This window comes from Diabrotica undecimpunctata, chromosome 2, assembly GCF_040954645.1.
Source record: "Diabrotica undecimpunctata isolate CICGRU chromosome 2, icDiaUnde3, whole genome shotgun sequence".
Lineage (NCBI taxonomy): Eukaryota > Metazoa > Arthropoda > Insecta > Coleoptera > Chrysomelidae > Diabrotica > Diabrotica undecimpunctata.
The window spans coordinates 176,678,018-176,705,468 of NC_092804.1; the positions used below are offsets into that span (position 1 = coordinate 176,678,018).

At 33.9% G+C, this 27,451-nt stretch overlaps 2 protein-coding genes across 4 annotated transcripts in view; one reads left to right on the forward strand and one right to left on the reverse strand.

Moving 5' to 3' along the window:
• The window catches only part of tow (target of wingless repressor), a 552,940-nt gene that overhangs the window by 55,843 nt on the left and 469,646 nt on the right, over positions 1-27,451 (forward strand). The gene's annotated exons all lie outside the window — the stretch shown is intronic.
• LOC140433588 (putative inorganic phosphate cotransporter) overlaps positions 7,114-27,451 on the reverse strand; it is a 74,802-nt gene continuing 54,464 nt past the window's right edge. Inside the window, exons 6-8 of one of the 3 annotated variants that reach the window (XM_072521569.1) lie at positions 23,606-23,738; positions 21,506-21,753; positions 7,114-7,337 (exon numbers count right to left, since the gene is read on the reverse strand). In XM_072521569.1, coding sequence (XP_072377670.1) covers positions 7,173-7,337; positions 21,506-21,753; positions 23,606-23,738 — 546 coding nt within the window. In that variant the 3' untranslated portion in view covers positions 7,114-7,172. The remainder of the gene's footprint in view (positions 7,338-21,505; positions 21,754-23,605; positions 23,739-27,451) is intronic. The other 2 variants (XM_072521571.1, XM_072521570.1) reach the window with 2 other exon arrangements.

Consider the following 27,451-nt stretch of genomic DNA (forward strand, 5'->3'; position numbering starts at 1 on the left):
TTTAAGATTCTATATGGGTAGAAAAGCAAAAGTTATAAAAATTCATCTAAATTTTTTTCTTATATTTTTATTTGTTATTAATTTACATGATAAATGGTTGATTTATCTTCAATCATTGTCAGTACATTGATGATTATTACAATTACAGTTTGATCATAAATGACCAATAAGCAATTTCAATTTTTCCTAAATTACTACTGTTCCTTAAAATTAAAATCTTACTTATCTAAACTAACAAGAGACTATTCTAACATCCACACGCGCACAAGTACTATGCCATCACTATTTACTATCAAATTAGTTCGAAAGGCTTTGCCCTCTTCAATCTTCTAGGTTGACGAATAGTATCTAGGAGCTGGATTGTCTCAATATTCTCGTGCCTCTGAAGTCGTAGCTCGTGACTTACTGCCATATTCTTTATAATTATATCCACAGTTTCCATTTCTAGGTCCTAAGGGAGGTTACGTTTTGTCACAGCGATCTAGCACACCCCCATAGTGGGCATCTATTAGTCCATACAGGTTTCAATATTTGTTTATAAAGTAGTAACTTCTTATGGATGACAGAATGGAGTTTCTTCCAACTAATCAATACATTTTTTAATACCTTATATAAAGTTGTAACGATGCTATGATCGTTTAACAGTTCGAACCGTGGGAGTGTCAATATTTGCGCATCCACTTCTACAACCTGACGGTGTAGTGGGATTCAAACGGCTATTTAAGGCGTGTGAATAGCGGAATTAGATAGTCTTGTAGCTAGCGCTCTAGGCTCCCTGACTCGCCGGTGTAGTGAACCAGCGAGCCGTTCTGGACAGAGATAGTTCCGTATTGAGGATCATACTCTGTCCCCAACCAAGCGGAACCCATCGGTATTGCGTATTGAGCATTACCGTGGATCTGCACAGAACCAACCGGGACAGAGATTTCCGTATTGAGGATCATACTCTGTCCTTAGCCAAGCGGAACCCGTCGGCATTGTGTATTGAACATTGCCGCGGGTCTGCACAGCTAAATATTTTGTTTGCGAGCATATTCGGAGCTTTCGCTGAATTGAAGCGAAAGCGAGTATATTAGTAGTACTAATTAATTTCTTTTCTTTTATAGACGTTTACCGGGGAATTCATTCATCGCGGGACCCAGACGGAAACGTAGAATTCATTTTATTTTTGTTTTATAAGTACACAACGTAGAATTCCTTTTTTTTAGTTTTTATTTATTGTATATATATACTTAATAGATTTATTTTTATTTCAAACCTGTGTTTTACTGAGTCTGTTGCCCCGAAAGAGCTACCCATCCCAAACTGGCGCCCGAGCAAAAATTAATAACATGCCGACAGATAAAGACACAGACTCAGTAACAGGTACGTCGTGGATAAATCGACTTTGCAAAGAGGAATTGCAGAGCGAGGCCAGAAAATGCGGCTTAGATCCCAAGGGAACCGTCGACGAATTGAGAGCACGACTCAGAACCTATTTTAAAAATCGCGAGGAAGCTACAGGAACAATCCCAAAAGAAAAAACTTCCAAGGGAACAGAATCCGACACACTGGCCCAGGAAATTTCGGGCATCCGAAGACAATTACAGGAATTAGCAATAACGAAACAAATGGGGCAACCAGAATTGCTAAATCAAGTACGAAAGTGGAACACACACTTCGACAAGAAACATTCGGATGCAATAGAATTCTTAGAAAGGATAGACGAATTAAGCTTGGCCTACGAGATCGATAAACAAGATCTACTAAGAGCATTACCAGAATTATTAGGAGACCACGCCTTGTTATGGTACAGAAACAATAACAAAAATTGGAAGTCATGGACAGATTTCAGCGAAGATTTTAAAAAAGCTTTCTATCCCAGGGGATATTTGCTACAACTAGAAGAGGAAATCCGAAACAGAAAACAGAGACAGAACGAACCAGTAGATAGATAAATCACGGAGATTCAAACATTAATCAGACGCGAAGGATCTTTTTCTAAAAACCAAGAACTCGAAAGGATATACAAAGATTTGTTACCAGAATATAAGCTTTATGCTCGCCGCCGGGATTTCGGAAACTTAGCCGAATTACAGGATTTAGCCCAAGAATACGAAGCTCTAGAAGACGAAAAGATCCGAGCAAATCAGATTTGCCGTGGAAACTGGAGACGCATGGACCAAGCAGAGTACGATGCGAAAACGGCATGCTTTAGATGCAAGATGCCAGGTCACAGCCGTAAAAACTGCAAAAACCCATGGAAAAAGTTTTGTTCGCGTTGCGGCAGAGAAGGGGTTTACAGCAGCGACTGCTGTTTCAGGCGTCAGGGAAACGAATTACAGACTGGAGAAACAAGGAGTCGTCCCAGTCTGTAAAACAAGATTCGACTCCATTCGTTTTCGCCGTTACACAGCCAGCAAGCAATGACATTCGACTATTCGCATCACTAAAAATAGGGCAAAGAACATACAGAGCGCTCATCGACACAGGAACTACTAAAAATTACGTCGGGGATAGAATAGCTCAGATATACAAGGACTCTCTAGATAGCTACAGCGGGAGAACAAGACTAGCAAATGGAGCGTCAATTGAGCTTAACCAGAAGTTGACAATTGAATGCGAGATCGATAAGTTACAAACCCGACAAACATTCATAGTAATGCCAGGGTTGACGGAAGATGCATTAATAGGAGTGGAATTCCTCAGGAACCATTCTATCGAACTTAAATTCGATAAACATACGACCAAACAATACATACAACATCAAGAAGAGACATTCTGGACAGAGATAGTTCCGTATTGAGGATCATACTCTGTCCCTAACCAAGCGGAACCCATCGGTATTGCGTATTGAGCATTGCGTATTGAGCATTACCGTGGATCTGCACAGAACCAACCGGGACAGAGATTTCCGTATTGAGGATCATACTCTGTCCTTAGCCAAGCGGAACCCGTCGGCATTGTGTATTGAACATTGCCGTGGGTCTGCACAGCTAAATATTTTGTTTGCGAGCATATACGGAGCTTTCTCTGAATTGAAGCGAAAGCGAGTATATTAGTAGTACTAATTAGTTTCTTTTCTTTTATAGACGTTTACCGGGGAATTCATTCATCGCGGGACCCAGACGGAAACGTAGAATTCATTTTATTTTTGTTTTATAAGTATACAACGTAGAATTCCTTTTTTTTTTAGTTTTTATTTATTGTATATATATACTTAATAGATTTATTTTTATTTCAAACCTGTGTTTTACTGAGTCTGTCGCCCCGAAAGAGCTACCCATCCCAAACTGGCTTTCTTTCTTTTTTTCTTGGCGTGAGCCCTCCAGAGTGGTTTAGCATCTAATGTCTCTACAGATAGATTAATACAATAAGTACAATTAAACCTAGAGCTAAGATTAACACTATTACAAGAATTGAAGTTAAATGTGTCGATAGCAATTAAAGTAAATTGTATACTCACGCTTAATCAAGCCATTAAGAGCGATGCTGGGAATATTTATATACCACTATGCATCAACAATTTACCCATATAAATTACCATCTTTCTTGTACTCATTGCGTCGAGTAAGGACGATAAATATACGAAAATGGTTGCGTTTCGATTTAATTTGAGTTTCTTACCACTCCCTAACACGTGTTTCTGGGTCTACCCGTCATCAGAGAGAGTTTGTAAGAAAACTCAAACCAAACCAAAACGCACCGACTACTCTGGCAATTATGGAAAAAATAATTACCATAATTACCATATATGGGTAAATTGTTGATGCATAGTGGAATATAAATATTCCCAGCATCGCTCTTAATGGCTTGATTAAGCGTAAGAAACTCAAATTAAATCGAAACGCAACCATTTTCGTATATTACAAGAATTATTATTAAACTCAACAGTCTTCCGGGTTGAACCGCGTTGATTCTCATTTCGCCGAGCTTTCGACATCCTCTTTAATGTCTTCTTCGGAGCTTTCTTCCATCTTTCTTCATCCTCTTGACATGCATTTGATTTAAATGTATTTTAAAGATAGGTAGCAAATAGCTCTGCTCTTTTTATGCACTACTCCAAACCCAGTTTCTGCTTTATAGTTTAATAGACGGAGAATGAGTCATAGGTCTTTTTAGTCTTTTAGTAGCTTCCTATAAGAAGTAATCGGTGCTACAGTTATCTGTTAACTCCTGTAAGTAAGAATTAATTGATCATTCTTTAGTTGTAGGATACTCCTTTTGAGTTGTTCATATGCACGATTTAGTTTAATCTTTTCTTGCGGAGCCATTGTTTGTCTTCAAATTCCTCCAAGCTTTCTTTTATCAATTATCATGTTCCTTACTTCCTTTGCATAATTGTTTCCTTATAATCTAGGTTTAAGTGTAGGAGTATATCCCCATGCAGCTTGTTGAGTTTTGTTCACCTACAATTCTGTTTCTTTTTCTAATTTATTCCTCATTCTCGTAGTGATTCCACAATGCGCTATAAATTTAACTATAATTTGCGATAGTTCTCGATCTGAACAGATAATAAATCAAACGAGTTTGAAAAAGCTGTTATCAAAATGCGTTGCTCAGCCCCTGAATATAACATTACTCACATCCAGTAATGGATTGAAAACAGCAATTGGAAGTTACGAAAAGACTGCCGTCAGCCCCATTAAAGAGCTTATACAGAGGCCAATAAAAAACAAATCAACATTCCCAGACATAATATAGACATTCGAGGAGGTGAGTTGCCAAATATAGTACTTGAGGCAGAGCTGTTGGACCAAGACATATCGGAACACTCGTGGAAAACCATTGCCAACCATCAGTGGATTTCTCATTTAACCACAGGACTAGTAACTACATTCATTGTTATGTTGATTGTCATTATGTGAAAGATAAGCAGATATCTTTTGTAGCATGTAGAAAATTCCTTATAATATAGAATATTCAAATTATAAAATTTATCTGGTATACCCCTGGGCCAAGTATAAGTATTTCGCTGATTCTCTGTTTACATTGTGATGTAAAGGAAAAATTCCAAATTCTAGTTGTAACTGCGAAGTTAAATATGGTTATTTTTTTTGATCAGATAAAAGGCATATATCGAGCACAGTTTAATTAAATCTTGCCCAAGTACTTTCGATCCCTAGATCATCTTCAGGGGCATCTGAAATAAGCCAAGAAACGTTTTTTTATAACCAAAGAAATTGATTAACTTCGATAAAAACTCGAAGTTTATGGTTGAAAAAAGGTTTTTATGTGATTAACGTTTATAGACTTACTTCGTCAATTGTGGCCTATCCGGCAAGAACAAGATGTCATAAACATATAAATGTACATTACACTACAATACAAATGGACAAACAAACACTTTAAAATAATTTAAGGAAGGCTACATTACTTGAAGAAGCCGGAGACAGAATGGCTCCTGATCTAACGGAAATGTTGGGGTGACATGTGACAAATGACAACTTGGATGAGCAGTCACAATCATAGATATGTGATCTGCACCTTTTACAATTCTATGAAACTAAGTATTGACCAAAAGTCCAACTGACACTACTATAGGAGGTCACTGATGAAATATAAAATTATATAGAATATTTTTTAAGTAGATTGAATAATCCAGATCTCACACTCAAACATGTCTGTAATAATTAAGGTGTTAATTTGAGAGCAACTGAAATAGACGAAAAGTAAGAGTGCAAGAAGCGGACTAAACAATATGTTAGACAGTGGGTGGTTGACTACAATAAAATGGTCTACCAAGCACTATCTGTAATGTAGAAAGGAAGAGATCTGACTATGTAATTAAAATACTAATAATTGAAAATCAAAATGGAAAGCAAAGTATATAAATGGGGTGTAATCCAAGTAGTTCAGTTGAACCCACAGTCAATGGTATAACTATAAAATTACTATGGATGTGCTCAGTGCAGGAAGTCTAAACAGTCGAGCTGGGTCCCCTACGAGGTGAAGCTGTAATAAAGTTTTTAAAAATAGGTTTAAATTTAGTACAATTTAAATTAATTTGAGTATTAAGACAATGAGAGTTTTCATTTGTTTCCCTTGTAATTTCCAAATCTTCCAATAAATCCAACTCCATATAGTTTTTCTTTCTACTAATGTCATGTAATATAGATGAACCAGTGTTGATGTTAAAATTGTGTTTACTGGATAATAACTGTTGACCAAAACTTGAAGAGTTTGGTCTTTTCAAATGTTCTGAAACTTTAGTGGATAACTTTCTAATGGTTCTACCTACATAAGAGGCATCACAATCATCACATTTTAATTTGTAAATACCACTTTTGTCAAGTGTGTTCATCCTATCTTTGGTGTTGATTAAGAAGGAACCTAAGGTGTTGTGTGACTTGAAGGAAATTTTGATGTTATCGATTGTAGAAGTAAAAAGTTTAGATATTTTATTGGAAATGCTGCTAATGTAGGTGAAGGAGAAATATCTGGTGTTATTTGAAGCTTATCTTGAAGTTGGTTATAAAAAAACGTTTCTTGGCTTATTTCAGATGCCCCTGAAGATGATCTAGGGATCGAAAGTACTTGGGCAAGATTTAATTAAACTGTGCTCGATATATGCCTTTTATCTGATCAAAGTTCATTTATTCGAGCATTCAACCTTATATTTATTTAAATATGGTTACATTTATTTGTACGTGTTAGTTCTACGATTTAAAATTTTTAAATTTCTATTCAAAGATTCTCCCCAACCTCACTTAAAATTGTATAATAAGAAATATACAACTTCTTTTTCAACTTTCAAAAACATTTGCGAATTTGGAGAAAATTTGGACTAACACGGACATAAACTGCCTTTGACAGTGGCTCCAGCGAGAGTAATGTATTTCTCTTCCCCGCAAAACCTTCTCCGCTATCTAAGTGGATGTTTATTTCAGGCGCAATATTAATCGGAAACGATAAAAGAATATACCAAAGAAATTCGCGTCTGTGATATATAAACAAACTTTAAAATATGTTTATTATCAACTCGTCGACGCAAAAAGGATTGAAAATACTTTTTCGGCTTTTAAACATGTACGGAGTGATTTCAATACATACGAAAGAATATAAAAATGCTGCAAACATGATATCGAAAAAGGTGTAAAATCATTCGTAAAAACAAGAAATATTTTATAAAAACATTTATTTACAAAACTTAGTGTTATAGATAGAATAAACGAAAAAACGTAGTGGCCTTTTTAAACTGCTCTTTCCGTTATTTCTTGTTTGTTTTTATCATCGTCCGATTTAATTTCATTCCATGGTTGTTTTTCGGCTGTAGAAAATAAACAGAAAATTACGCTGGCGGCTATCATCATACAAGTACCGATACTGATAATTATTTTCCACTGATGTCTGTCAGTCTGAAACAAAAGTAATAATTAGCGTTATTTAGATTAATAGGAGTTTTTTAAGTTGGATTTTACAAACTACGTTTAAATTGACATTACTATCGTGGATTGTTTTAATCTGGGGCATGTTTAAGAACAGAGTTTTTGAAAACGTCGAAGATTTCAAACATTGGATAATAATCATTAATGAAAATCTCGCAATTCTGACTGGCATTAATAATTTGATCGAAAAACATTATATAAAGTGTATTGAGATGTATGGTGAACATTTTGAACACGTATGGTAAATACAATTTTTTTTTGCAATTTTACCAATTGACTTGTTTTTAATACTTATAATCACTCCAAGACATATTTCTCTGGAGATATATTATTTTGTAAAGCTAATTCAATTTACCTTATATTCATACTTCGGCATATCTTTCATAGGCTACAGGAAGCCTATAACAAAGCATGTTAATTGTATCTCAGAGCACATCGGACTAACTTTCAGTTAGCTGATGTTCAACAAAGCTTATCTGAGTTGCTACAATGGAAAAAGGGATTACTGTGTATAGATCTACTGGTATTTGTCCTTTAGACTCAAATAAATTTAAAGATAAAGATTTTTCCTGCTTAACAGTTTGTACCAACCGTAGAAAAATAAAGTAGAAGAACATAGAGCATCTGATATCGAGTATTTGGAAGATCAGATTATTAATAAAAATGGGAACATCACTCCAGAGGCAGTCTCACGAGTTAATTCTGAAATAAATCCAATTCCTGGAGCATAAAATGCCAATGTTTCCTTTTCGGATATAATACCACTACCAGAAGTCCACACAATCTCAAAATATGCATGTGTACAAAGAAACGATCTGAAATTCTGACATTCACATCGATCAAGAGGGTTCTAGAAGAAGCTCATTTGGAGAGAGAAGGAAGAAAAGAGAACAAGGTAGCTGCTACAAACAAAAATGTTCCCCAATAAGCTGACTTGAAAAGAAATGATAGAAACCAGGAGAAGTCAGCTGCTTTAAAAAAATGTTTCATAAAGAGTCCAAAAATCAACCCATGTCAAAAAGATTGTATATCAATATAGTGAAAGGAGGAATCGGAATAGGAAGGAAAAGAGATCTTTGGACGAAGTGAATCTGGCTAGCTCAGAGAACATCTGCCTGATTTGTGGCGAATTGGGAAAGAACAGGGACATATGCATCAATGCGCATCTTGTTGGGTTTGGTTTCTATGTCGATTGCAGTAAGAGAAGGTTTGAAGGCTTTATATGTGACATATGCGTTTAATAATCAGTTTAAATTATAATATTTTTTGTAATAAAACATCAACCATGTATAATTTTGTTTATTTGCGTACAATTTCCCGATACACTGCGTAAAATTTAGAATAAGCGCGGATTGAATTGATAAGCAAAAATAAGCAAAAAAAGTACCCTGTTTGTGACACTGAACCGGCCAGGCAAACGACAATTTTTTTAAGTAGTATGGAACTCTGTAAGAAAAATCTATGTTACCTGCAGTCGAGTTTTTGGACAAATTAAGGTCAAAAACGGTAAATTTTCGCCTTTTTCGTCTATCAGCAAAAAGTAAAGCGTTTAAAACCAATTTGAGAAGAGAAGAAACTTACAAGTCATATCAAAAACCAACAAATTGGCGTTTTATAAACATTTTTATCCTTATTTGTTGCTTAAAAAGATGCAAAATAGGTCAAAAATTTCGGTTTTTAATAAATGTTAATAACTTTTTTTAAAATAAACTCATAATCTTTATATTACACACAATGTTGGGTCTTGTGGTGCTTAAAACAAGATCAAAATTTCAGTTAGATCGGTCAAAGAGTTTAAAAGTTATTTAATTTGTTTATCCCAAATTAATTTTTTTTGCAACAATATAAGTTAGAAAATTAAATAGGCATATTAAATATACATATAGATTCTAAAAGAAGAAGATATATTCTATAAATATTATTTAAAAAAAAATACAGGGAAAATAATTTTAAATATTTCAAAATAATTTGGCAAAAACATGTCAATTTTTTGCTTATAAACAATTAGAATAATTTTTTAACCATTGACTGTAAAAAACTGATTTTCATATTTTGACAGCTTGATTTTTTTTACAAATTTAAAAGAAAAAATTCGAAAAAGATTGCATTTTAATGGAATCGTTCACAAAGCTTCAAAATTGTGGTCCTCAAATTTGGTCGGCTTTGAAACTAGCAGGAGGGGGAAGGACGTGTTAACTGTATCTCTGTTTCTTGTTTATAGATTTCGACGTTTTTTTAATTTGTATGTACTTTTTGCGTACATTGCGAATATGTATTATTTAAATAATTAGGTTGTTAAATAAACCATCTAATGTGTTTAAACAGTTTTTCAGTTTTTATTATTTTTCGGAATATTCGAGGTAACTTTTATTGTAAAAAATAAAGATTTATGAATAATATATAGGTATACTTCTTCAATAAACTTCGCTAATATTTTATTTATATGTAATAGATTTTATGAAAAAAAAACAAATTATCCTATTCAATTATTTCATATTATTACATATTCGTAATGTACGCAAGAAGTACATACAAATTAAAAAAAGAAACGTCGAAATCTATCAACAAGAAACAGAGATACAGTTAACAGCTCCGTCCCCCTCCTGCGCTCTCACTAGTTTCAAAGCCGGACAATTTTGAGGACCACAATTTTGAAGCTTTGTGAACGATTTCGTTAAAATGCAATCGTTTTCTAATTTTTCACGTTAAAACCTTAAAATATTTTCTTTCAGATGACCCTAATAAGGTGTCTTAATTGTTATAAACAAAGCTGCTATCAATTTATAAAAAAAAGCACTAACTCCGTCCTAAAGTGTTCTAGGTCAACTTTTTTTCTTTTAAATTTGTGAAAAAATTCATGCTGTCAAAATATAAAAACATTAGTTTTTTACAGTCAATGGTTAAAAAGATATTGTAATTGTTTATAAGCAAAATATTGACATGTTTTTGCTAAATTATTTTGCAATATTTAAAATTATTTTTTCTCATTTTTTTTAAATAATATTAATAGAATAAATCTTCTTCTTTTAGAATCTATCCGTATATTTAATATACCTATTTATTTTTTGACTTATATTGTTGCAAAATAATTTAATTTTGGATAAACAAATTAAATAACTTTTAAACTCTTTGATCGATCGACTTAAAATTTTGATCGTATTTTAAGCACCTCAATACCCAACATTGTGTGTAATATAAATATTATACTTTATTTTAAAAAAGTTATTAACATTTATAAAAAACCGAAATTTTTGACTTATTTTGAAACATTCTAAGCAACAAATAAGGATAGGAACGTTCAGAAAACACCATTTTGATGGTTTTTATACAGGGTGAGTCATGAGGAACTTTACTTCTACCATATGTAGAGTCCCTCAGGGAGCATATCATGTGGCCACTAAAAAATGTCAACTCCACTTCCCAGGAAAAATTAATTTAGGGATTCGTATTAAATATTACACCCTGTATATATTTTTTTTTAAATGCAATAAGTGATTTTCAAACTACATAAATAGCCAATGAAAACGACATATGCGACAATGTTGTCGCACTTTTATTAAATTTTTAGTGAACGATCAAATCTTACCAAAAATAGAACAACCATAATGAAGTATCAAATTATAAGGTAATTAATTTAAACAAATGTTATAAATTTCAAACATTTTAATTGAAATGATAAACTGAGTCACTGCACAACAAAAAACAGTAACTACTAACAATAACGAAGAACAATTTAAAAAAAAACTAAAAATATGTACATAGTTATGATAAACCCATAAATTAAAACTGGAAAAGATACAATAATGGTAACAAAATAAAAATAATTCAAAATAGATTTTCGAAATGGAACCCTGCAGCCTGTACACATTTTTGTTGCCGAATTGTTAATTGACATATTGAATTACGGATACTCTGGGGATCGTTTCTAATAGTATTACAACAATGTATAATTCTATCAATTAATTGTTGTCGGTTATTAATATTCACTGCGTAAACTAGTTGCTTCAATCGTCCCCAAATATGGTAATCAACGGGATTGAAATCAGGGGATCTTGAAGGCCACGAAATAGGACCTGCACGTCCTATCCACCTGTTGCCATAAACATTATTGAGATGTTGTCTCACTGCCAGTAAAAAGTGTGGGGGTGCCCCATCATGCTGAAAATACATCCCTCGGATAGCAACGTTCGCGTTGGCAAGCAAATTTGGCAAAATATTTTGTAGAAAGTTCAAATAGACCTGCCCTGTTAAAGGACCATCAAAGAAGTGAGGACCTACTAATTGGTTATTTATGACACCAATCCACACGTTAACCGAAAACCTTAACTGAGAACGACGTTCTCGAATAGCATGGGGATTTTCTTCTGCCCACACATGTGAATTTCGTGAATTATTTATCCCGTCTCTGGTAAATTGGGCTTCATCTGTAAATAGTGTCCTACAAAATTCCAACCTATCGATCTCATCTCCAGCATGTAGTCGCTGAACCATTTGAATGTGATATGGGTATCGATTATTTTTTTGTAAGACTCTACTTACTTTTGATTGAGTAACATTGAGTTCTCGACTTACTTGTCTAGTGCTTATTGTAGGGTTCATAGTAACGGCGTCCATAATGTCATCTTCCTGCGCTTCATCTACATGTCGCTCTGTTGTTCCACTAGGAAAAGTGCCATTTTCTCGAAAATAATTAAAAACTGACCCAAATGTTGGATAACTGGGAGTTCGACGATTAGGAAATCTCCTGCGATATTCTCTACTAGCAGCCCTACCATTCCCATTACAGAATCCATAAACAAATATTATGTCTGCATATTCTGTGGTCGAAAACTGATGTGGCATTTTGAACGAAAGTAACAAAAGCTCTACCAAAACTAACACAATGTACTTAACGTAGATATGACAGAAGAAATATGTATTCTTGTACACATAAATAACAATTGATAATGACAATAATGACAATGGGTATAAAATATCAAGAAACGTCAAACGGTCAACGCCGACCTTCATTTTAAACTTTTTTAGATTTATTTTTATTTAGTACAGTTGATGCAATGTATTATTATTTGACATAAAATTTTAATCATTTACAATCAACAAAAACTAACACATACAAGCGGTTTGACTTTTTAATCAATTTAATTTATTATTTATCGAAAATAATGCCCCAATACGATCTATGAGTAAAAATTTAAAATTGAAAAACAATTGATTCTATCGTAGAGATAATACAAAGTGACAGTAAAGATGTTAATTTTCTAAGTATTAGATTATGTTGTAGGAACTCATTTTAATTAAAATGTTTGAAATTTATAACATTTGTTTAAATTAATACCTTATAATTTGATACTTCATTATGGTTGTTCTATTTTTGGTAAGATTTGATCGTTCATAAAAATTTAATAAAAGTGCGACAACATTGTCGCATATGTCGTTTTCATTGGCTATTTATGTAGTTTGAAAATCACTTACTGCATTTTAAACAAAATATATACAGGGTGTAATATTTAATACGAATCCCTAAATTAATTTTTCCAAAGCCAGTCCTAGAATTTTTTAGTTTAGCTAATACCAGTCGAATGCTTGATAGTAGTGTACTGTATCATGCAAAAATTAAAAAAATCAAATGAGCCGTATAAACACTACAGTAAAATGAAATAAATGGTCAATTACACAAATCACCCTGTTAGTTAATAAAGAAGAGGAGTTGACATTTTTTAGTGGCCACATGATATGCTCCCTGAGGGACTCTACATATGGTAGAAGTATGTAAAGTTCCTCATGACTCACCCTGTATGAATTATAAGTTTCTTCTCTTCTCAAATTTATTTCAAACGCTTTACTTTTTGCTGAAAGCGAAAATTTACCGTTTTTCATTATAATTAATTTAAGTCTAAAAAATCGACAGCAGGAAACACATAGGTTTTTCTTATAGAGGTCCATACTACTTAAAACAACTGTCGTTTGCCTGGCCGGTTCTGTGTCACGAAAAAACCTTATTTCCCTGGGCTAATATCTTTATGAATATCTTTTGCCAGTTAACCATACTAATTTGGATACTTTTAATAACTTGATATACAGCAATACAGACGGATTTGCGTGAGTGTGAAGAATTCCGTCACCTTCTATTGCACTTATTAGAAAAATGGGGCACTAAAAAAGGCTATGAGAAGAACTATAGCAGGTGTTTCTACGGCTAATGGAGGCGTAAATATTACATTAAATTATACAACCTATTGATTTCTTCCTATGCATATTTTATGGTTGATGTACTTCCATTAAAACATTTATTTCCTTTCATTTCTTTCTGTTTTTAGTCAATAAATAGTAACATTAATACATATATTGTAGGTAAAACCAGGTTAATAACTGTTGAAGTTAATCATTTTTACAAATGTCGCTACATTGTCGTGTATTTATTATCTTTTTGTTAACTTTGTAAGCCACAACAAATAACTGGATAATTTACGATAATTGTCTCAATGAAAAAAGTATGTAATTTAGTGCAATCAATATATCAATTTGATATAATAACACAGAACGATAAAAATGTTTAATAATAAATGAAAAAACGACTGAAATGTCTAAAATTTATGTTTAACTAACAATACCGCAAATTGAAATTAATGGATAGGCAGAGCTAAGTTCGTTTGAAAATTATTGGAACATTTATAGACTTTTCAAACAACAAAAGCAAGGAACAAATACACGAAAGAAAACAATATATATTTACATATATTAAACCGGTTTTTATACGTCAACGCCCAATATGTTTACACTGGTTTTAATATTGTAATATTGTATTGCAGGTTCATCTCTTTGTATCTTCCCTTGTATATTTTCCATAAAACTGAACTCAGGACACCTATCACTTGTCTTCGTATTCGATTGTTTTCATTTTTTTTTTCATATCGTCCTGTACTAGTTAGCTTAGTTATTAAGTGTATGTATTCCTAATACAAAGTGGAGTCAGACAGGGTGACTTGTTAAGCATACGCCACCGCGAAGGCGATGTACCTATGATTGGTACCAGTGTACTCTGCTAAGACCGCCCAGTCACTTACGTGCCGAGCTACCTCGGCCGCTCACCAATAATCACGCCGACTATCTCGTCCAGCCTTCTTCCATATTCCTCTGCTGTTATTTTCGGCGAGATATAGCAACAAAGGAGACTCAAGTTCTCGAACCTTATATTCACGAAACCCCAGTGGGATTCGATACCATGTACTCTCAATTGACGGTTCCGGATAAACACACCGACACCGCCCAGGCTATCAACGAACCAGCCTCGGCTCCTCACCAACGTGGGATTCGGCTCCGCCGCGACAAGGACGTCATATTCACCTGTCGCAGCGAAGCCCACAGCGAGATCGTGTGCCAATCTCGCCGTGCCCACGTTGGTTTGGAGGACCTTCAGTCGGGGAAGATGTGTGGTCGCCATCTCGGACAGAGAGTCACGAGTAATATCAGAGAAGACGAGTAATATCAGCAGAAAAAACCAAATGCATGACAACATTTAAATACCCACTACGATGTCAAATTGAAATTAATGGGAAAATAATAAAGCAAGAAGCATGGTTTAGATATCTATGAATAGATATAAATAGTTACGAAGATGTTAAAGAAGAAGTACGACAACAAAGCTCAAAAGCAAGTAAAGCGACAGGATCTCTTAATGACACAATCTGAAAGAACAAAAAGCTAAGAGAAGACAAAAAAACATCTATAAGCAGCAATTAGACCTATATTAACATACACGACAGAGACGAGACCTGATACATCTCAAACGAGATGACTACTAGAAACAACAGAGATGAAAATACTCAGACGAATATCATGTAAAAACTCTGTTGGATAGGGAGAGAAGTAAAAACATAAGAAGAGCATGCAATATAGAAGACATAAATGGATGGGTGACAAAACAGAAATACAAGTGGAACGAATAATTAGTAGAATGACAGATAATAGCATAGTACGAATAACGTGAGATAAGTAACCAAATGGACGAAGAAGGATTGGCAGACCAAGAAAAAGATGGTGCGATAATTTAAATAATTTAGGAGGCTAATATTGAAGAAGAAACAGGCTTTAAAACCTACATACAAGAAGGAAGAAGAGGAAGAAGATGTATTACTTGTAACTTTAAACATTCTCTTGGAAACGCGAATAAATAAAAAGTTGCAATAGACAGTTGGATAAATGTCACGTTTTATGTCACACATTATGTCACGTTTTATGTCAAATGTAAATTAATTTTTACAGTTTGATCAATGAACTTGCCTTAACTGATAAAAAACCAGAGAAAATAAAAGAACAGTTCTTCGAAGACCTAGAGCAAGCCTACAGATGTCCCAAAAATTACATTAAGATTGTATTATGTGACATGAATGCAAGAATAGGACGAGAGGTTTAATAATAAGAACCAACAAAACAAAGTATATAAAAATAAGCACGCCACCACAAATCCTACGACCATTTGTTATAGAAAACGACGCCATCGAAGCAGTAAACGAATTTGTATACCTGGGAGCGCTCCTTAACACTGAAAATAATACTACTGGAGAGATAAATCGCATAATTTGCACGGGCAACAGATGCTATTTTGGGCTCAAGCTTCTCCTTAAATCCACAATTATATCGAGAAATATAGGAACAAAGCTCTACAAAACAATAATATGCCCAGTTCTAACATTTAGTTCAGAGACCTGGACTCAGGTCTCTGAAACAAAAAGTAATAAAAACATGTTAGGATATTTAGAAATAAAAGTACTAGGGCGAATCTATGGAGCAGTGAATGACAATGAAGTGTGGAGAAGGCGATACAACTTCGAACTTTATACAGGGTGAGTCATAACTATTGGGACATAGACAAAGGACAGGTTATTTGGACCAAAATATGGCTATTGGGCCAAATATGCCTTAATAAAATGTTGCTGAGAAAAAAGATACAGGGTGTTAAAGTTAATTTTTGTTTTTCGTTTTTTGCTAATAGTTTCATTCTATATTTATAAATTGCTATCAAAATTGGCACATAGGCATAATCTTAGACAAGAAATAGTATTTTATTTACAATTTTACGTTTTGTCATAGAGGGCGCCACGTGGATCATTCCTAATGATCAAATTGAGTCTAAATTTTTTCTGGTGAAACTTTTTAGTAATTTTTATTAGAAAATATGACGTAAACATCATTTTTACGTAAAATTGGTACTCTTATTTAAACATGATAATTTCAACCGTTTTCGATAAAAACGCAGTCGAACTGCTTAGAGTCTTAAAAAAGGATTTCAAAATATTATTTCATTTATGAAAAGTATGCTTTGGACTGTCAGATAATTGTTGTTGGTAAATGTCATTTGTTCAGAGTAAATTATTTTTGATGTGACAGTGTAGTGTAATGTTGCATGTTTTAAAAGTAATCATTACTTTTTTTGATTGAAATGCCTCGTCACAATCATTTTACTAATGAAGAAATGCGAGATATGATTTGCGTATACGCACAAGAAAATTTTTGCGGTCGCTCGGCAGCCAGAAGGTATGGAATGTTATACGCAAACAGAAGGCAACCAAATCACAAAACTTTTGCAAGATTATATCGTAGTTTAGGTGAAACTGGGTCATTTCACACTAAAAATTGGGGTGGTCGACCGAAACAAATCACACCTAATCAAGAAGATGAACTTTTGGTTCGAGTAGATGAAAATTCTGAAATAAGTTCACGACATCTATCAGCAGCAACAGGAGTAGGTCAGTCGTCTATTGTTAGAATTCTAAAAAAAGAGAACCTCCATCCTTATCACTTCACTCCTGTTCAAAATTTACTTCCAACGACGGTTACAGTTTTGCCAACGTATTCTGAATAAACATCGCAATGACAGACACTTTATTAAGAATATTATGTTCACCGACGAAGCAACTTTTACCAGACGAGGGGTTTTTAATTGGCGAAATAGTCATTATTGGGAAGAAGAAAACCCGCATGCTATTAAAGCTAGACATTTTCAGCATGAGTTTAAATTGAATATTTGGTGTGGCATTATAGGCGACCAACTACTAGGGCCTTATGTTCTTCCTCCGAATTTAAATAAAGATTCTTATTTATTCTTTTTTGAAAATACTCTTAGTGATATTTTAGATGATCTGTCACTGGGTATAAGAAGAAAAACGTGGTTTATGCAGGATGAAGCGCCACCTCATTTTTTATTAGCTGTTAGAAATCATCTTAATGACGTATTTCCTCAACGATGGATTGGCAGAGGCAGTGATTTTCAATGGCCACCAAGAAGTCCTGAGTACAACCCGCTAGATTTCTATTTTTGGGGGCATATGAGGTCCTTAGTTTATGCCAATGAAATTAATACACGAGACGAACTTTGGAGATACATTCAAAATGCAGCTAATCTTATAAGGGTACAGAATAATATATTTTTTAACGTCCGAAAATCCTTTATAAAAAGAATTATAAAAGGCATAGAAATCGGAGGAGACCATGTAGAACATTTAGTTTGAGTTTTTGTGAGTTCTTTTAAGTTAAAGTGTGTTTAGTTTTGATTTATCGTCAAAACTTCGTTCGTTCGTTCGTATCGTCGTTATTAGTTTGGTATTTGATAGTGGAACTGTAAATAAAATACTATTTCTTGTCTAAGATTATGCCTCTGTGCCAATTTTGATAGCAATTTATAAATATACAGGGAAACTATTAGCAAAAAACGAAAAACAAAAATTAACTTTAACACCCTGTATCTTTTTTCTCAGCAACATTTTATTGAGGCATATTTGGCCAATAGCCATATTTTGGTCCAAATAACCTGTCCTTAGTCTATGTCCCAATAGTTATGACTCACCCTGTAGAATATACCAGGAACCAGATATCGTAAAACATATAGGATATATATATATATATATATATATATATATATATATATATATATATATATATATATATATATATATATAAGATAGGACGTCTGAGGTGGATAGGGCATGTAATGCGGATGAAACAATATGACTCAGCTAGAAAAATGCTCCTTGATAGACCCATTGGTCAGAGAAGAAGAGGAAGAGGCAGGACAAGGTTCCTTGATAACATCGATGAAAACATGAGAAATATATGGGAATACGGGCTTAGTGGAGGAAGGCGATGGACAGGAACGACTGGAGAGAAATTCTTAATGAGGCTAGGACCCATGCAGGGTTGTAAAGCCAGAATGTCGATGATGTAAATTATCATCATCATCATCATATAACGGGGGTCCTACGGCGATTGCCGCTTCCCGCATTTCAGCCTCCACCTTTTCCTATCGACATGACCTTCTAAGATAATCCATTTCCACAACGTCTACTTTATCTCGTTCATTCTTTGTCATCGTCCAACATTCAGCACCATATGTGGTAATTGGTTCTACAATTGCTCTGTATACGCGAAGTTTGGTATGCATCTTTATTTTATTAGACCACAGTAATGAATTCAGTATTCGGATGCATTTTTTCCCTTGGGTTATTCGGTTTTGTACATCTATCTCAACTCTGCCATCTGCTGATATGATGCTTCCTAGATATTTATACTGGTTGCAGCCTTTTATAACTGCGTTTTCAAGCCTCAGATCTGTGGTATTTCCTCCAATTTTTAAATATTCTGTTTTGCTTATGTTTACAGTAAGCCCCCATTTGGCATATTCCTCAAATAATTTTCGATTCATATAATTTATTTCTTCCTCATCGGTTGCAACCACCACCTGATCATCTGCAAATAACAATGTAGACAGAGTTTCTACATAAATCTACATTTATTTCTCCAATTCCTCAATGCTTCTTGGACGTATATTTTAAAGAGTGTCGGTGACAAACAGCATCCTTGCTTTAGGCCTTTAGTGGCTTTAAATTCATTTGAGGTTCTGGTTCCAATTTTTACACAACTAACTGCATTTTCGTACAATTTATATATCGCTCGGATATACGTCGAATCCAATCCGGACCTTTCGAGGACCTCAAACAGTTTCTTTAACGGGACACTATCATATGCTTTCTCAAGGTCTATAAATACCAAATGGGTCTCTCTACACGCTTTTCAATTATTTGTCGTAGGATAAATATATTATCAAGGCAGGATCTCCCGGTACGAAAGCCGCTTTGTTCTTCAATATCTTGTATCTGTTTGTCAACCCTCTTCTTTAATATTCTGCCGTACAACCGGCCCACAGAGCTCGTCACACTAATACCTCTATAATTGGAACAGTCTCTTTTATTCCCTCTCTTATATATGGAGCTTATATAAGATTTATTCCAATCTTTAGGAATTTCCTGGTCTCCACACATACATTTATTGAAAAGGTCTACTATTAATTCTAAAAGTGCAGTCGGCCCATATTTAACCAGCTCTATGGGAATGTCTCCAGGCCCTGCGGCTTTTCCATTTTTAACCTCTTTTAAGGTTTCCGTCAATAATTCAGATAATGTTATTATAGGGATTTCCTGTCTTTCGTCTCTGTTGTCTATTAATTCCCTTATCTTTTCCCATCTGTACTCTGATGATGAAAACGATTTACGATGATGTAAATTAACTTGATAATTAAAAAATGGCGAATTACTGGCGGCGATTAGCGGATAATAGTTGAAATTATGACAGTCAGTAATGTAGATTCCTTTAGATTAATATAAACATTGTTTTCACTTTTACTTACCTAAAAGGTACTTCTACCTCTAACAAATTGATTTCCCTATATCTATAGTGACACAAACCTAGTATATCTACTATTAGTATTAGTTGGCTATAATCTATTCACATATGGCTATAGTCTCACATCTCGATACTATCAAATGTTTTTTCATAGTTTACGAAGGCAAGAAATACGGGTAGTTAGTATTCATTTGCCTTTTCTATGAATGTTCTCATTGTCGGCAGATATACTATATGTAATATATCCTTTGGGAGCCAGCCTGATCTACCGGTTGGTAATTATCCATTTTGTATAGTATATCTTGCATCCATATTGTTTATTGCAATAAATAAAAGAAGTTAAACAAATTTGGCTGGTTTTATGAGCTGCACAAAGTTTTTTAGACGTTCGCAACTATTTTGTTGTTTTATATTTGTATCTTCCTTATTATTGTTGTCTTTAATTTTCCTTATATCACGAGCAATAATTGACAGCGGGGGGGGGGGGAATGTATGTTCGAAAATAAAAACAAGTGTGAGAAATAATAATCCAGGAAACCAACTCCAGTTACAGGTAAATGATCACAGTAATCCAATAATAACTTTAACAAGAATTGATCAAACTTGACTAGATATTCCTTCATTTCGTCCAAATCGTAGTACACTTCTCACAAAAAATCAGTTCACATATATTGCAAAATACATTTAGCCGTCATTTTCTATCAACGTTCTTCTCAATCAAGCTGGTAATTCGAATAATGCATGAACTTTCAACTGCAAAGCAATGCGAGAATAGAAATCAAATTGTGATAACAACAACGAAATGTGTGCTCGTTTTCCAGGAAGAAATTATTAGTGCGGAAACTGAAAGGGTTACATGGTTTTATTAAATAGCGCGAATGAAAATGTCAAGTCAATTTAATTTGCGAACAGGTTTTCAGAGCATATTGTAAATTGCTTTTAAATTTAATAGACGGGTGGGTGTATATGTTTTGAGTTGTAAAAAGGGAAATCAAAAAAATATTGACAGATTGAAATATTTTTATAAAATTAAAGAGAGTTAAAAATAGTCTGCTTTTATGCCATTTGTGTTCACAGCGGAAAAAATAAAAAATTGCTCTATATAAAAACATTGATATGGAGTAGAGAGGAGAAAAATTGAATCGAAAAGCTTTAATTTGGCTTTGAAGTTATTATAATTCACTACTATAAAACTGTTTTTTGATAAAATATGCTAGTTAGTGAACATTAATGATAAGCCTTCTTTTGAAAGAAGTTGTAGTATCAGGTGTAGGTGGAGAGTATCATAAAGTCGATTGAGACGACGTAGTCATCTTAGACCCATAGTTAAATCTCTTATAGAGAAAATTCCTCTTCGTAATAAAAAAAAAACGATGTACCTTGACGAAATCAACTGCAGTAAAGCAACTGATGTGTCGTCGACTCTATCAAAAGTAACAAAAGTATAGAAAAATAAAACTTACTTCATCTGTAACAATATACTGGACGGAGAGGGGCGTGATCAGTGAGAAAATCTCTTCGGCTGTATTGACTAATCCCATAAGGGTACCAGCAAAATTTGGAGACAAGTCAATGTGACTTATATTATATCCAGCGGATGTTGCTGCATGTACTCCTTCTGAAGCTATTAGAATAGCAACCACCACGTACCTGTTGGTGGTTTCTGGCAGGAATCCAACTATAAAGAGCATTATACCCATGCCAGCACTACCTAAAATAATTAGTATATACAAATATTATACAACCATTAACTTAAATTTACATAATAATTCAAATTAAAGACTAGACTAGAAATTAAACTTTATAAACGGAATGTTTAAGTTAAAACAGAAATAGATAATATGGTAATGTAAGACTCCACTAGAGGTTGCTAGTCCCTAGACGAAGTGCTGCGAGGAGTTGTTGATAGCCTGAAAAGCTCTTAGATATTACATTTAGAATTTACATTATTATGTTGTTGGGAAACTGATAAAGAATGGTGGACATGCGCTATGGAGGCGTATCTATAAACTAATCGACCGCATATGGACACTAGAAGCCATCCCATTAGATTGGAAAGTAGTAATCATACTTCCTATGTACAAAGTGGGAGACAAATTACTCTGCAAAAATTATAGGGGCATAACAGTTTTAAATGTCGTCTACAAGATATTATCAGCAATTATATACAGCCGCCTGGAACCATTTTCGGAGGAGACGATTGGTGAATACCAATGTAGCTTCAGACGAAAGAGGTCAACTATAGACCAAATACATATGTTAAGAGGTATACATGAAAAATGTGTTGAATATAACATACCTATTTACAAGTTGTATATCGATTTCAAAGAGGCGTTTGATGGAGTAGATCGACAAAAGATGTTAAAGCAACTATCTATGTTAGTTATACCCAATAAGTTGGTTAAACCTATACGAATGACTTTGGAGGGTTTCAAAGCTATGGTGAGAATAAATGGAGATATGACGCAGGCCTTTGATATTGAAAATGAAGTTATACAAGGTGATGCCTTATCAACAACACTTCTTAATCTAACTTTAGAAGCTGTTGTTAAAAAACTCGATATAAGCGGCTGTATTAATACAAGATCAATGAAAATATGCACATATGCGGATGATGTTGCCATAATAAGCCGCAACAAAAGTGTATTAAGCGAAAAAGTTATAGAACTGAAAACTGAACAAAAACTAAAAACTAAACCAAAAAAAATAAATGCATGTGCACTGACGGAACATGCATTAACGTTTAAACATGATTTTAATTTCGAGGATTCCTTTATTTTGGTAAAGGAAAAGAACCATTCAAAACGTGTTTTCTTGGAAATGTGTTCCATAAAATCTAGTACATCTTGCATCAATAAAAAGTCTGACATAGATAAACTGAGCAACATTTATTGTTACTTACTGGAAAAACATCCAAAATAAAATGAATATTTAACTGTACATCAATTACACTTATATGCATAACATGTTGTATACCATTAAGACAGGTTTAAAAATTAATCACCTAAGATGGGCCTCTAGTATTTCTTAAAAAGAAATATAATATTAAGTATACCTAATTACTTTTTAATCATAGGGTTTTTTCTTTCTGTTCTCTATGTGTCAGAGTTAAAACACACCAGCAAAAGATGCCATAAACAAAGTTTTATTATCTTTACCTAAATTTTAAAAATTTTAGAATGTATTTTATCCATTATTTTATATTTTATGTGTGTGTCGTTAATGTTAAGGGTCAATGCTTTTATAAATAATCTCAAAGACTAGTAAGTTGCACTAAAGAATTGTGATATTTTATAAATATTTACATATTTTTCTTATTACAGTGTCTTGAAAAAGGAATAAAACCATTCCGAAAGCTAGATAAAAACTCAAAAGAGTGTTTCATTAACATCCCGGAAAATTTTCTGACTGCAACCCTAATAAACTGTGTTGTTTGTTTATATCGACAGTCAGTAATATCCAGTATTTCTTATATATATATATATATATATATATATATATATATATATATATATATATACTATATAAAGATATTGAAATATATATAAAAAGTTTATACTCACCGATTACAGTAAACAACTTCCGGGTATTTGTCAATGACAAACATTTTCGTTTAGTTATATAATCTGCCGAAAATCCCCAGATAAATACGCATACAAATCTGTTTATATAAGGCAACGATGATAAAACTCCGTTCTAAAAAAGAATTTTTGTGAATATTGATGTTGGAAATTCACGACAAATAAAGAAAACCTTATACAAACATTAAACAACTTTAATGTACATTTTATCCTGATTTAGAGTCATATACACCTACACATGAGAAAGTTTTGTAATATTCTCCTTATAAAACTGGTTAATGTTAGAAAAGTAAGCATTTTGCGCTTATTAGATATTCTTATGCCTCTCAAAGTATTTCCCATGAGAGTGCAGCAGGTGTTCACTGCTGCAAAGATGAAAAATCTATATTCTACTCAACTATTAAGTGATACTACAGCTTCTTTCCATATTAGTTTGATACATAGTTATACAAAAAATTGTAGCTTTAATATAATTCAAGAGTGATATAATGCAAGGAAAAATGGTTTATTTATTTATTTTTATCTTAATTTAATACACAACATATTACAATTTAATATCTAAATCATTTAATCGATGATGGTGTCAGGTAGGCAAATTCCAGTAGGTCTCCATCATATTTCCTCAAACGGCATTCAGCAATCATATGATGAATGATCTCTCTCTCATTTTACATTTGTGAAGGTAGTCTGCGCAAACTCCGTGATCTGTACTTATTCTATTTAAGTTTACCATGATTTTCGAGGGGTTCAAGACCAGGTGAAATTACTGTGATGCTTGGTATGTTTCTCATTGGATTCTGCCTGTCGCTCTGCATGTTCTTCCACTGGGGGATCATTTGGATATTATTGGAACTTAAGTTTATTGTATGGTGATTTTCTGAAGAGCTGAATTGCTCTCCTGAATGTTAATTGGTGTTAGCTATGTGTCTGGGCTTATATAACTTGCAGAGCTGAGCAAAGAAGTGTACTAGATGAGGATCCCCATGTTGTCCCGCAGAGTTATGTATGCTATTGTTACGAGTGTTTTTTTTGCTGCGGTGTTTCTGCTCCACGTATTTCTTAAATGAAAGTGTTCTATCCAAGGTGACGCCCACCTATTTGGGGTTATAATTGAGTGTAAGTAGTTGGTTGTTAATATACACCTTAAATTGTATGTGGACCATTTTGTTGTTTAAGCGAAAACAGCTAATATCGGTTTTATTAAGATTGGGATAGAAATGTTTCGAGTTGTACTGCTCAGTCTGCATATCCAAATTTTTTAGATCTAGCAGTGGGCATATCAGCTACATACATCCAACATAGCAGCGGTTTAAGTATAGAAACCTGAGGAAGGCTGTTGTTTAGTTTTCTCTGTTTGGTTACTGTATTTCTTCTGGTTACACGAAAGTTTCCAGTACCCAGCATATTATTTAACAGAAGAGTGGTCGCTGTATAGAGGATTATTTTGAGGAGCATATAGGTTAGACCATCTTTTTAGACCGTGTCATATGCAGCCATTAGGTCGATGAATTTAACAGAGGTCTTCAACTTTCTTTGGTAACCTATCTATTGGTAAATAGTTAAAGAGAGCACCTGGTCCATGGTGCTTTATTGTGGCTTAAATCCTACTTTAATTGCTGTTCAACATTGTACATTTTTTTCTTCTTGCTATATGTATATTAGTGCGCCTCGAAATCTTGAATAATTTTTGAATCTTAATTGGATCCATCGCAAAATTTTATTGAGTTTATTGGTAAAGGCTAGCCAGTTAGCTTTATAAAAGTTCCAGCGAGGTCGTGGAATGTTTGTAACCAGAGAAATTTGGACACCAATATTAACTTAGATCCCAGGTATGAATAATGAAGCTAAGGTACTTCACCGATACCATCTCTTATTTGAAGAAGATCCCGTTTGTCAAATAACGAGGGACTCATCTACATTGCATGCTTCTCTAAATGAGTCTTTAAAGCTGCTGTCATTTTGAAGTTCAGAAATAATTTAAAATTAGCATTTCATCTGCTTCTGTATTTTGGGAAATAACGAGCAAATACACTTTTGGGTATGCCTAAATGGCTAAATATATTATGCTTTATTTTCTGTTTTTTCTTTAACTTTGTTTATCTAGAGATCAATCTTACACAAAAACGCACGCAAATTTGCTTCATGCAATTATAAAAATACATATTTTCATCTCCATATCCTTGACGTTGAAGTTGTAAATGTAATTGATTTAAGTGATTAAAGATATCCACCCGACACACGATTTGATGAATGAACAAATGAATTTTACCTCTTAAGCATAAGTTTTAAGTGACCATCATGCCTAGACGTAAGTTAGATACAGATGAATTAATTGCAAATGTGCATAAATACTCTACCATGGAAAGAAACCTTTAAAGTCATTATTATGTACAAATCAACGCGTTTGTGACGCACTCGGGATAAGTGAAGTAAGCTAAAAACTGCAATGAAGACTGTCAGATATTCTCAAGAAGATCTTACCGTGACTGAGTATCATGAAGACAAGGAAACAACTCGTAAACACTCTAGGAGCATTGATTTACCTGATGAAGAAAAATTCGAAATTTGCAATATTTTGTATCGAATGCGTAAAAACAATCAACATGTCAGTTTTGATCTTTTACCGGCCAAAATAAAAGGAAGACAAGTTTCTGAAATTAAGGGAACTAGCCTTTGGAAAGTGTTGAGAGATTTAGGATTTAAATTCAAAAAACAAAATAATATGTGTGTACAAAATAGTGTGGTTCACAAAAGAATTTAATATTTGAGAGAATATAATATAATAGTCTCCCGTTTTATACCGCTTCGCGGCTTTGGGAGTATAGCAGGGTAGTCTGCTATAACTAGGGCCTACGGTATACAAGGAAGGTAACATGGCCAGTGCTACGCTTCAACCGCCTATTATTACCCCTGGTTTTACCCAAGGTACTCATTTTATTCAGGCTGAGTCGACCTGGGGCCTATAGACATTTTTTAAAAATGTCTAGTTGTTCTTGCCGGCGGTAGGATTCGAACCCCGAACCTCCGGCGTGCGAGGCAAGCATCCTACCGCTTGCGCTACGCAGGCCCTATTTGAGAGAATATACTAGACTTAAATCTGAAAATGCAATATTCGTATACTTAGATGAGACATGGATGTTTGCAAAGGGCGGAATTAAAAGAATTTGGCAAGACGACAGCATAAAATCAATAAAACACACAGATAGCGAAGGCAAAAGACATACCATTCTTCATGCAGGAGGGAAAGAAGGCTTTATAGAAAACGCAGATTTGATTTTTTCCTTAAACTCAAAATCTGCTGATTAACATGAAAAAATGAATGCAGATATGTTTGTTAAATGGTTTGAGAAGAAACTGTTACCTAATCTGAGTGAACCATCAGTTATAGTTTTAGATAATGCACCTGACCATTCGGAGATTTTGGAGAAATATCCAAAACAGTCGTGGAACGTACCGAGCATAAAGAATTGGTTAGTTAAAAATAATATCAATTTTCCGGAATACGCCTTTAAGTCAGGGTTACTGGAAATTTTGAAACGTAATGAAAAACCAACAGTTTATATAGTTGACCAAATTGTATCAAGTTATGAACATCAAGTACTATGGTTACCGCCATATCACTGCCAGTGTAATCCCATCGAACACATCTGGGGTATATGTAAAACGTATTATGACAATCACATTGGATGCAGCGGATACAGTGACGATGCAGTTAGGGAAATGTGGCAAGAAGCTCCTAAAACTACAACTCCAGAAATATGGACCAAAATAATGTAGTTATATGTAAATAAATGTGAAAAATTAATAAGAGAGTGGTGGATTCGGAAA